The 12,371-nt window shown below is 39.7% G+C and overlaps 1 protein-coding gene across 1 annotated transcript in view; it reads right to left on the bottom strand.

The window, feature by feature from the left end:
- LOC100763152 (60S ribosomal protein L7a-like) overlaps window positions 1–9,143 on the bottom strand; it is a 162,758-nt gene extending 153,615 nt beyond the window's left edge. The window contains 1 exon segment of the mRNA XM_035448164.1: window positions 9,106–9,143. Within this exon segment, the coding sequence (XP_035304055.1) occupies window positions 9,106–9,143 (38 nt within the window).
- Window positions 9,144–12,371: the final 3,228 nt, after the last annotated feature.

Below are 12,371 nucleotides of genomic sequence, written 5' to 3'. Positions count from 1 at the left end.
TAAATGACAGACCTCGAGGCCAGTAATTATTGTTTCTCTTCTTTATGATGTATTAAGTTTTTTTTCTCGCTTCTGCATCACAAATATATCTGATATATAAGTAGAAGTTCATTATAATGAATGAATGAAAATCCATGAGCAATACATGGGGTTATCATATTTAAATTTAATAAATAGCTTGCTAGGGTCCTCTGGAGATTATTAACTCATGGGAGGTTTGAATGTGCCTGTGTGTATGTGTGTGAAGAGTCTTACCAGGAGGGATTGTCTCATATAGTTACGGAAAGTGACAATCCTGAATTTGCTGTGTGAGCTCATAGGTGGGATACTCAGCACAGGTGAGGTTATGGATGAGGTCAGGAGGCAGCCTGCTGGAGCACCTGGAGTGGGGAGGCTGAACTTGTAGTTCTACTCCATGCTTCAAGGACTTGGATAAGGCTTGCTCACACAGTGGAGGAAAATATTAAAATTCATTTTATTTACTTATTTTTTAAAGATTTACTTGATGTTTATTTTGTGTGTATGGGTATTTTGCCTGCAAATGTGTAAGTGTACCACTTGCCTGAAGTGTCCACACAGCCCAGAAGAAGGAGTTGGTTCACTTGGAAATGGAATGACTGATGATTGTGAGTTTTCATGTGATAGCTGGGAACTGACCTAGGGTCCTCTGTAAAAACAGTCAGTAGTCTTAACCATTCAGCCAGCTCTCCAGCCCACAAATTCATTTTTAAATAAAACATATATTTTAATCTTTAGAAAAATTAAATGTTTTGACCACAAGAAACTGAGGGATGGATATGTAAATGAATTTGTTTTATTTCATTCTGTGTGATTACATGTATTAGTACATTGTATCCCACATTAAAAGGCAAAGGAAAAATCTTAGTTAATAGTTTGGCTTAGAAACTGTATCTCCTGGAAAATAAGAGTCAGCATTTTGTTTCTTACAAGCTGGTAACTAGCTACAGGCTCTTTACTTTTCAGATTTAGTCTTTTATAACCTCAAGTGATAGAGATTACAATGTGTAAATTATTTTATTACTATTTTACTATTTTGTTACTGTTTTATACTATTGTATAAGTTAGTTTTCTCATTACTGTGGCAAAATATCTGACAGAAACAACTTCAAGGAGGAAGGATCTATTTTTGTTCATGGCTCTATAGTTCATCGGGGTGTGAAAGTCATGGGGGAGGGTTATGTCTGAGGCAAGGGATTTTGAATCAATTGCTTATAACAAGGCACCAACCAGGAAGCAGAGAGTTCTTGAGTCAGAATTGGGTCAGGTCTGTAAGGGTCGTGTCCACAAGCTATCTGCTTCCTACAGATAGAACCCACCTGTTTAGAATTCTACAGCCTCATAAATAACATCACTATCTGAGGACCTAATGTTTTAACACATGTGTTTCTAGAGGACATTTCACATTCAACCTGTAACATTTATCTTGCCATCCCTTAGAGTAATCCTATAAATTACTCATAATCTGAGTCCCTGTTTTACATTAGAATTGAAAATGATACCAATGAGACAAATAAGCAAAGGATCTATTGTACACTGGGCTACATTTATTTATACAGTTAGTATTGATTGCTAAAAGTAAACTTTTTTTTTCTACTTCCCCTTGTGCCTAGAAGGCCTTGTTTCCTCAGGGTCTTCCATCTTCTTTGGCTCTTACACTCTGTTTTTTTTCTCTCTGTTTTTTTTTATTAAATTAGAAAAAATAATGTTTTACATGTCAATCCCAGTTCCCTCTCCCTCCCCTCCTCCCCTGCCCCCCACGAACACCCTACCTATCCCATACCATTTCTGCTTCCCAAGGAGAGGGAGTCTTCAGAGTCTGTCATATCCTTTGGAATAGGGCCTAGACCCTCCCCCGTGTGTCTAGGTTGAGGGAGTATCCCTCTAGATGAAATGGGCTCCTAAAGTCCATTTCTATCCTAGGGATAAGTACTGATTTACTGCTACAAGAGGCCCAATAGATTTCCAAGGCCTCCTCACTGACTCCCACATTCATGGGGTCTGGATCAGTTCCATGCTGATTTCCCAGTGATCATTGTGGGGGCCAAGAGCTCCTCCTAGTTCAGGTCAACTGTTTCTGTGGGTTTCACCAGCCTGGTCTTGACCCCTTTGCTCATCACACCTCCTTCTCTGCAACTGGATTCCAATTCAGTTTAGCATTTAGTTGTGGGTGTCTGCTTCTACTTCCATCAGCTGCTGGATGAAGGCTCTAGGATGGCATATAAGTTAGTCATCAATCTCATTATTAGGTGAGGGCATTTAAGGTAGACTCTCCACTATTGCTTAGAAAGGGACAAGATCTCCTAAGCAAATTGGGAGCATATGGGGGAGGGAAGGGGAGCTAGGAGAATGAGAAAGGGAGAAGAGGAGGGGTGAGGAAGACATAAGAGAGCAGAAAGGTTGTGTAGGGGGAAGAATAGAAGAGAGAAAAATAAAAGATACCATCAGAGAGGGAGCCAGTATAGGTTTAAAGAGAAATCAGGCACTAGGGAAATGTCCAGAGATCTACAAGGATGACACCAACTAACCAGCAAAAAGTAGACTTGTAGTAAAAGGTAGTATGGTGACATATGAGAATAACTTAAATACATGTTCACTACAGTATCCAGAAATCCCATTCCTTGCTATATAAAGATATTTATTTGCATACTAATATTTATAGTGCCATTGTTCATAGTATCCAAACTACTGGAACACTTTATATGTCCATTGATTTTGAGTGAAAAAACAAAGTGTGTTATACATAAATAATTGAATATTAGTCAACATTAAACAGAATAAAATTCTTAAACATGCTGGAATGAGAACAAAACTTGCATACATGGTGTTAAGCTAAACACGGAGATAGCAGGTATGTGGTACCAAGACTGGCTCAATTCACATATATATGAAATATAATACTGATTATAAACAACTGAAATGAGGATAGATAGGAGTTACAACTTCAACTCTAATCTCTTTTGAGGGAAGGTCCAATTAAATAAGGAATAAGAATAAGGAAAGCCTTTTGGTTATAACTTTGACTTGACATTGACCTTATCACTCATTTCTTAACACCAAATAGTTTATTTTTTTCACAAAGAGTTATTGAGTGTGTACTGTGTTCCACATATTTTTTTTTCTTCATGTCAGGGTCATAGTAAAGAATAAGGCAAGATAAGTTTTCCCATGGTGCTTGTGCACACTGGTCTGCTGCTTCTGCCCACTGCTATCACAATTAGTCTGAGTGCTGTGGACACAGAGATGCTTTTCAATATAACCACATATTGGTCATTGAGGCACAAGCTGAATAGCCTGAGGCAATGCAAAGGGAATCAGTCTCTGTTGGTCTGCAAGCAAATCATATAATAAAGCATATAATCATAGTGAGTATTGAAAGAACTATGAAGGGTCATGATGCTAAAGGAAGAACGCTGGGCTGTTGGTAATCAGACAGTACGGTCCAAGGAGACCCTGTTACAGTTCTGATAGAAACAAGAGGACCAGAATTGAAATTATCTAAGGTATAAAGACTCAAAAGTGAGAGAAAACCAGAAGGAAAACAAGGAGGACAAGCCTACGGCCTGAAAGAAGGCCAACTAGTGCAAGTCAGTAAAGAGGAATCGAAGGAAGTAAAACAGAATAAGCAGGAAGTTGATGGTCTTGAACCTTGATTGGTGAGATATATGCTGGATTCTAAATGCACGGAGAAGTGTTAGAGAGACCATGGAGAAAAGATGAGATCACATTCATGTTTTTATTAATTGATTTTATTCTTAATTTTCATAATTTGAGGCAAGGTCTTTTTTTTATGTTGCATCGATTGTCTTTGACCTTGCAATCCTCCTGGCTTAGCCTGCCTAATGCTAGGATCACAGGCATACACGATCAAGCCAAACTTTGGGTCACATTTTATTTATGTATTTGAGTCTTTATTTCATGCTTATTTTGTGTGTGTGTTCATGTGCATATATAATAAACATTCGTATGTGTGGGAGAGCATGCATGCTGAGGCACACACATGAATATCAGAGGGTATCATGCTAAAGTTAGTTCTTTCCTTTCACAGTGTGGACTCTGGTGACCTAACTCAGGTTGTCAACATTGGTTGCAAGTATTTTACCCACTGAGCCATGTTGCTATCTCTGGTTCAGACAGACAGAAGATAGATAGATAGATAGATAGATAGATAGATAGATAATCACAATGACCCATAATCTTCACCCCAACATTGATTTACTGTTGCTTCCTTTTCCCCCAGTGAGGCTTTGCCACCTGGGAAGCCTGTTTACATTGTAAATTCACCAAAATGTCCTTCTTTGCTCTCACACACCACTGCCCTCTACACAGCTTCTGAAGGTGATGAGACTTGGGTAGGTGACTTTGCCTCCTTAGGAGTCTTAAGCAGGATTAAACAGGAACTTTCCTCCACAAATTACTATTGTGCTTCTTTCTGATGGATTTAGGCTCTTGCAAGCCTTGGGGGTATCTAGAACTATACATTCAAGCTCTTTCTGCCAAAGCTTCTTGTCTTCATGAAAATTCTACAGGACAAGAGGGAAAGACATCTTTTTAGCCAGCTTCTCATTCCAAATCTTCTTTTGGTCAAATTGTGTAGGAAAAATTCAGGTTCTCTGGAAGTGCTAGATGGGGAGTTGTTTTGAAAACTGAATGTGAATGTTTTCTCACACTCGTTTTCATAGCTGATATTGATTCCATGGCAGAACTGAGGCAGGGTAGTCTAATAATTGCATCGTGGTCTGAGTCTCCTGCCTCAGCATAAAGAATGTAAGATCAGGCAGTCCAGGAGTCAGAAGGAGATCTGAAGTTGTACCCTGGTAGCTGTGTCTCCTAGTTGGGGAAGGAGTTAGATGTGAGGAAATTGAGTCTACTGTAACTGTGTCTTAGTAGCCATATTTCCTGAAGATCAGAATACTCCTTTGTGGTTAGTCACCCTTGAACCAAGTTAGGTTCTTCTCCCTCTATCAGAAACTAAGACTTTAGTTCTTTCCCAACTGGCACACAAGCATACTTATAAAGTAGCACAAACACGTCTCTGTCCAACTTGTGGCTTTCTTAAGAGGGTCATGGTAGGGAGCACTATGGAAGGGAGATCTGGACCACCATGAAATAGGAGGTGAAAAACTACTTAACCTCATGAATATGCAACTCACCTTATAAATAGTTGTTATTAACTTCTTCTTTGAAATCCACAACACAGAGTCAATCATATTGGTAACCCACTTCAAGCCAGCCCACTCGAATCTTTCTACTCTTTCTTTGTAGTATACAGTTTGCTTTGCTGAGTTAGGTACTACTTAAACTGCCTGCATCTCTTGGCTGAAGGCTTTTCTTTAAGACAAGGGTGGTGGAGAAATAGTCACCCATTAACCAATGCACTGAGGAGAATCAGGATCAGAAGGAGTCAAACTCAGTGGGCAACAGTAGCAGCTTACTTAGGTGAGGTATGATGACTTCTGGGAAAGAAGATGTCAATGAGTAGATTTGGGAACTTGTAGAGAGAGATGTAAGAGGTGACTATTGACTCAGCAGTTGAGAAGAGAGAAGGAAAAAAAGAGAAATGAAGGTTGGCTCTGAAACTCTGTTACTTAAGCCAACAAATGGAGAAAGGTGTCTTTTCTGAAGAGTGTGAGACTGCAGAGCCCTGTAGGAAGAGTATGGACAGGAGTGTGTGAACAGGGAGATTTTTAAGTGAATCGTTCTGTCCAATGAGTTCTAAGGTTTACAGTTGTATTTATGAGCCTGGGGTTCAGGAAGGGTTCAGGACGAGAGCTATAAATTTAAAACTCATCTGCAGAGAGATGATTCTTAAATCCCTGAGATTGGAAGAGATTAGTAGAGGAAAGTGTCTTTAGTGAACAGAGAAATTCTATTGGAGTCCCTCTAACTCCAATGTTGAGAGTTTCCTGGGCAGCAGACCAGGAGCAAGAGAGAATTAAATGCAATCAATGAATTCAATAGTCATGGGCAAGTGGACATAAACTGGTCCGTCAACAAACAAAAATGTCAGATGAGTAAGTGGTTTGGGTACTTAAGAAATAAGGAGGTGTGATCTCAGGAATGGCTTCATTATGGGATAGTGGTGGGAAAATAGATTAAAGAAAGAGAGGAGAGGGAGAGAAGGAGAGGGAGAGAAAGAGAGAGGAGGAAGAGGAAAGGGGGGAGGAAGGAGAGCAGAGAGGGAAGGTGAGAGAGAAGAAGAGGGAGCCTAATCTTTAGCAGCAGGAGAGGACAGAATAAGTATGGGTAATGAGGGAATAAATATAATCAAAGTTCTCTCTATAGGCATAATATGTCAAAACAAAACCTATTATTTTATATTTTCCTGTACACTAGTGCACAGGAGAGCTTAGAAATTAAAAGAAAAAACAAACAAACAAAGATTATGTTTTGCTAAGCCCTTGGAAGAACTAGGGAGGAACAGGCCATGCACAGTGGATGAGATTGCCTATGACACTGTTATAGTGGATACTTGCCACTGTGCGTTTGTCCAGGTATACAGAACATTTAACCTTCAGAGGGAGCTGTGAAAGAAGCTGTGGTTTTTCATATTAAGCATAGTGACTTCATTCCTTGTAACAAACAAAGCACTCCAGTGAGGAATGCTGGGAATGGAAGAGGCTATATATGGTGGGGTAGGGACTACAAAACGGACTCCACACTCAGTCCCCAAGTGAGCCTAGAATTGCTCTAAAATTATATCCTCTTGAAATTAGTAAAACTCAAATAAGCAGGAGGAGTAGATATTCAGATTTCTGAAATTTAAGTCCACTCATTTTATCCTTAGCACATTTTAGAAGGAAATGGGCCGAGTGCTGTTCCAACAATGTCATTAAAATGATTTGTTTCTTTTTACTTCAGTTGAGTGATTCAAGAACACACTGAGCCATAGTGCAGAAAAGAAAGAAGACTGACCATTTTCCTTTTTAGACAATTCTCTAAATTATCCAAAAGTGACATATCATCAGAATGAAGTCATAACTAATTACTTTGCCAAGGAATATTTGTGACCCATGTACACGATAATGGTTTGTATCTTTTGAGGCAAAACCAAAGTTACTGGGAGAGAGGGGTGGGGAGAGGATAACCTTTGAGCAAACAAAAATAATTGTCAAGAGGTTTCTTTAATAAAAATGGTCTGTACTATGAAACAATTATCTTTGTGATAAAGAAACTAGAGTGGAATTTTAAACATAAAGTGACATGGCATGTTCCGTTACATTTGGTTGGATTGCCCATTACAAAACATCTTTGTCTACTTTCTACTTTAATTGATTAATTTTTATTTTAATCTTTTAAAATGCTTTGTGTATAGGTGTGTGTGTGTGTGTGTGTGTGTGTGTGTGTGTGTGTATGTGTGTGCGCGCGTGCGCGCGTGTATTTGTGCACATATGGGTGCGTGCACACACATGATGTATGAGTGGACAACTGAAGTGGGTATCAGATCACCTGGAAGTGTATGTGGGTTCTGGGAACTGAACTTGGGTTCTCTACAAGAGCAGTTTGTGCCTTTCACTACTGAGCCTTCTCTCCATCCTAACAGTAGACAATCATTGATCAGAATTCTTGAGACAAAAACATAATCAAAGATGATGGTGCCAGTACTTGGGTTCTATCAAAGACCTTCATCCTAGCCATTAAATGGCAAGTGATCAAAGGTTAAGAAGGTAATAACACATAACACACATCTCTTACGCCTGTCTTTGAAGACCTTGCCCTTATTAACCATTTCTACCCAAAGTCCCCGCTTTTGAACATTTTTGCAAGGGAGAAGTTCCTTTGAAAAGTTATTTTCCATCTAAAATTTTCTTTCTGAACTGCCTTTTCCTGAAACTAATAAAAATAATTTATCTGTTTTGGAGTTCAGTTTATAAAAGTTTCTGAATCCTAACATATTTTAGCAATTTCTCGAATGCTACAAATGTCTTACTTTAAAAAAAAAAAATTACAACACCATATGTGTGCAGTTCCCATGAGTAGATCTCAGGGAAGTTTTAAGAGTTAATGTAGGGTTTTTCTTTCTTTTGAAACCCAGCATGTGGGTTTAGTGCTTATTACAGCAAGCGGCTGAGTGGAGTGGGCTGATTTAAGATGAGAAATGGGAGCTGCACTAAAAGCTTAGTTGTGGAGCTCTGCCAGAATCCCCTCCACAAACAAGTCTTATACTTACCAAGAACTGTTGATACAGTACTTGGATATGTAGTTTTCCATATCCTTTGGTCACGTAGACATATGGCACACCAGGCCATCATTATTCTCTTTCAGAGTGTTGTGTTCAAACACTATGCCAAGTAAGCGACTGCTGGGAAGATGGATATGTTTCCTATCTGAATCATCCATTCACTCTTTCCATGACACAAACCCTCTGAAAGTACCAAATGCAAGCCTTTAATTTTTAAAAATCCAAACTGTGTGGTGGAGTCCACCCAACTATTAAAAATACAAACCATGTAGCCACAGACTGGCCACTCTGAAAACAAACCTATGTGTGAAGCCCTACACTGCTTGTCCACTCCCAGCAACTAAAGACAACGTCCCTACTGAAAATGAAGCAGAATAGCCTCTGTGAAGGAAAACCCCATATTCGTTGTTGCTTGTGACATCAGTTGTTATCAGTCAGAGCTGGATAATTCACCCAGAGAGGTGGAAAAAGACATTCAGAAAGGAGACAGCTTAGTCAACATATCTCATGGCCTGCCAGGGCTGGACCAGGAGAGCAAAGCATGCAATAGGTGTCATGATGCAGGAGAGGCCATTCTCTGCAATGAAGAGCATGCGATGGCCCCATGGGGATCTGTCTCCATCACAGGGTACTGTAGACAATGACTTAAGCAAATCACAAAGGAGAAGTGGAGGTTCTAGCAAGAACAACAAGGTGCTGCATTGGAAGGCTGAGGAAAATGCACCATATACCCACAGGGCAAGCTGTGTGGGCTTATAAAGTTATTCTGTCTGTCTGTGGATATCTCTGCTATGGGTGTTTTGCTAGATAACAGCAAAATTTCATGTTTGTGAGAGGATGTGCATGGCCCACACCCCTGACAACAATGTGTTTCCTCTGGCACTTACCAGATGGACTCTACTTACCCGTCTTCTAGAATGAATGCAGCTGTGTTCCGTATCATGGCGCTGCTTTCTTCTGTCTCTGTTTCCTTGCTATGTGGAAGACTGGTGGCATTGAGACATTAAAGATAGCTCTCATATGGTCTAAGGTAGGAAGCCTGAGTTATACAGATGATGATGAAGAACCCAAACAGTGCCCCATAGGTCTTGCTTGGTGTGTGTAGAGATCAAAACAAAGGTTAATACAGCACATATAGTATACATTTTGGGTGAAGAGAGACAACCTAGGAAAATCATGTTAGTGAGTCTGTGATAAGTGTGTCCCATCCATCCTGAGGCACTATCATTTAGTCTTGTTCATTGGCTGACCACTGTCCAATAAGGTATCACTTCTAGCACCATTGCCACGAGTGTGTGAGGCAATGCTTTCATGTTAATTCTAATGTCCTTTACAGACATTTTACCTTGAATGCCACTGTTTCAGGGATACAATTTTATAAACTAGGATTCTTTTCTGATCTGCTCCATATACATTTGTGTCTCAAAATATGGTGTGTGTAAGGTAATGTTTTTACATATTCATTCATATTAGGTTATCAAGAGCTTAAGTTAACATCCTTTATAATATCCTTTCTCCACAAAATCTATAATAGCTTCACAAGACAAATTATACATAACAGACAATAATTTCGTGACTTAGAATCCAGAAATTTTTTTTTCAAATACCAAAAGTTTATATGAACTGAATAAAAACAAAATTCAGAAAACATTTAAAATATGGGCTGGAAAGATGGCTCAGCAGGTAAGAGCTCTCATGGGTCTTGCAAAAGACCAGGGTTTGGTTTCCAACACCCAAATCATTTGGCTCACAATTGACTTTAAGGCCAGTTCCAGGGGAATCTTCCTTCCTCTTCCATCCTCCATGAACACTACACTACACACACACACACACACACACACACACACACACACACACACACACACACACAAGCATAGACATAGTTAAAATGAAATTTCTATTCTATTGCATTCAAGTGGAAGCACAGAGTTTGGTCCCAGTAGAAGATAGTCCCAGATGACAAAGGACAAGGCTGCCACTCAGAGTTCATAGGTTGATTATTTAGCTTTCCCAAGTACTAAGTTCCAGTCCAACTGAGCATTACTAGAGCAAATGTGTGTGCTATTTTAAGTAACGTGTCTGTGACATGCTGAGGGATATTGAAACATCATTAGCTGTTTCTGTTCAATGATCACGTCACTTTTGTAACTCCGAAGCTCGGCCGGGTGACAAGAATAGATCACCAGGGTATTCGACACATCATTGTGCGTCAGTCTAAATGGAACATTTCCTACCCAAAGTGAAAATAGCCTAATCTGGCACTTCTCTGAGCTTGGGAAGGGAAAAAAACAATCGTCTGTCAAAGACACTATTTTTACGAGGATTTAACTGGGCACAAATTGAATTTGTGGCTTGGCCAAAGACATACATATTTGCAAAACATCTTGGAGATGACAGTGATAGTTATTCTGCCAGTGGGAACAGCTTACAAATGATATGCTACTGCATGCTTCTCAGACGTTGCTGAATAACAAAGTGACTGGCCTTCTATGCCTGCTGCAAACATTCATTCTCCATCATAAAACGCCACATGTGCAGAAGCATGGTAGCCATCTCACAGAGCCACAGGAGAAATCCTTTCCGAAGGAATTAAATGGCACCCAGCAGCAGAACTCTCTGGTTTCCATTACCCCCACCCTTGCCCCTTCTGCAGATCGGGAGCCTGGTCAACTCTTTCAAATATGTCATACTAATGTTTTATCAAGTTTTTCCATTAAATTGAGAGGTACACCTTGTCAAAAAGGCCATGCCCATTGGAGACCAATACCTGAAATGATGCAGAGCTAGAGAAATGGCTCAGTGGGTCAAAAACACAGTCATGCCCAAGTGTAAGGACCTGAGTTTAGATCTCTAGGACCCACAAGAATGCTAAGTGGATAGCACTCATCTGCAGTTCCAGCACTTCTATGATGAGGTGGGCGGAGTCTGGCATACACACTGGAACAACGAGGCTCTGCCTCAAACAAGGTAGAAGACAAGAACTGATGCTTGTGTTATTCGCTGGCCTCTGTGTGCATGATGCTTGCTCCCCTCTCAGACATTTATGTACACACATTGTACACGTATGCATCATACAAATCTACACATACCCACTCCCAGCCACATTAATTTTAAAAGAAATAAAATGATGATATCTTTTTGAAGAATTACACTTGTATAAGAAAAATCCATTTTTTGTTTGTTTGTTTGTTTGTTTGTTTGTCTGTTTGTTTCAAGAGAGGGTTTCTCTGTATCGCTTTGGAGCCTGTCCTGGAACTTGCTCTGTAGATCAGGCTGGCCTTGAACTCAGAGATCTGCCTGCCTCTGCCTCCCAAGTGCTGGGATTAAAGGTGTGTGCCACCAATGCCTGGCAAAAACATACATGTTAAAAGATTATTTATTGCTGTTTCTGTTACCAGAAAATACATGTAACTTTGGCTAAACTTGAATAACACTCCTGCAATTATTGTAGGTCAGGTCAAATGGAGTTTCCCGTGGGAGTGCTGTCTGAAGGAAATCTTAATTTACAGGAACTGGTTTCTCCGGTCCTTTTGTTCCCATGATATTAAGTGATTGAATACAATAATGTTTGGAAATAATTCCTCATCTTCTTGTGTGCCAGGATGAGCTTGAAAGGCATAAGACATTTCCTAGGAAAAACAAAAGCTGTTCTGTAGGCATGACAGCTGATTACACTGTGTCAATTTCAGGATGCATCCAACTGGAGCCAGTATTACCTAACCACTACAGGAATCTCAGGGCTGATAGTATACTTGATAGCTCTTACAAACACAAATTAACATAAGAGTGGACCTTTAGGAAGGTATGGTGAACCTGCTCCTTGCCACCACATACTAGATAATTGTTTCAGTAGAAAATATTCACCAAAAGAAAAATTCACAGAGATAGAAAGAAACTTGGTGACTCTCTGAAGCTAGGGAAAAGACTGATAAAGTCTAAAACCTGGGAAGAATCCATTTTCTCAAGATCAGAGGTGGTGGTAGTAAACATTTCCTAAAACTTAATAGTTGTTTAGTCACATGATAATATGTGTTTACTAAACATGCATTTTATCTCAACAAATCTGCTGAAGAAAACTAAGGACCTGATATTTATTGGATATTTATTAGGGTTGAAATATTACCAGACACTTGCTGAATCATAATCAAGCATCTTGATTGGCATTCTTCAT

Source organism: Cricetulus griseus, chromosome 7 (genome assembly GCF_003668045.3).
Source record: "Cricetulus griseus strain 17A/GY chromosome 7, alternate assembly CriGri-PICRH-1.0, whole genome shotgun sequence".
NCBI classification, from domain to species: domain Eukaryota; kingdom Metazoa; phylum Chordata; class Mammalia; order Rodentia; family Cricetidae; genus Cricetulus; species Cricetulus griseus.
The sequence above is the reverse complement of the archived record's forward strand: the minus strand, read 5'-3'. Positions and strand labels throughout refer to the sequence as shown.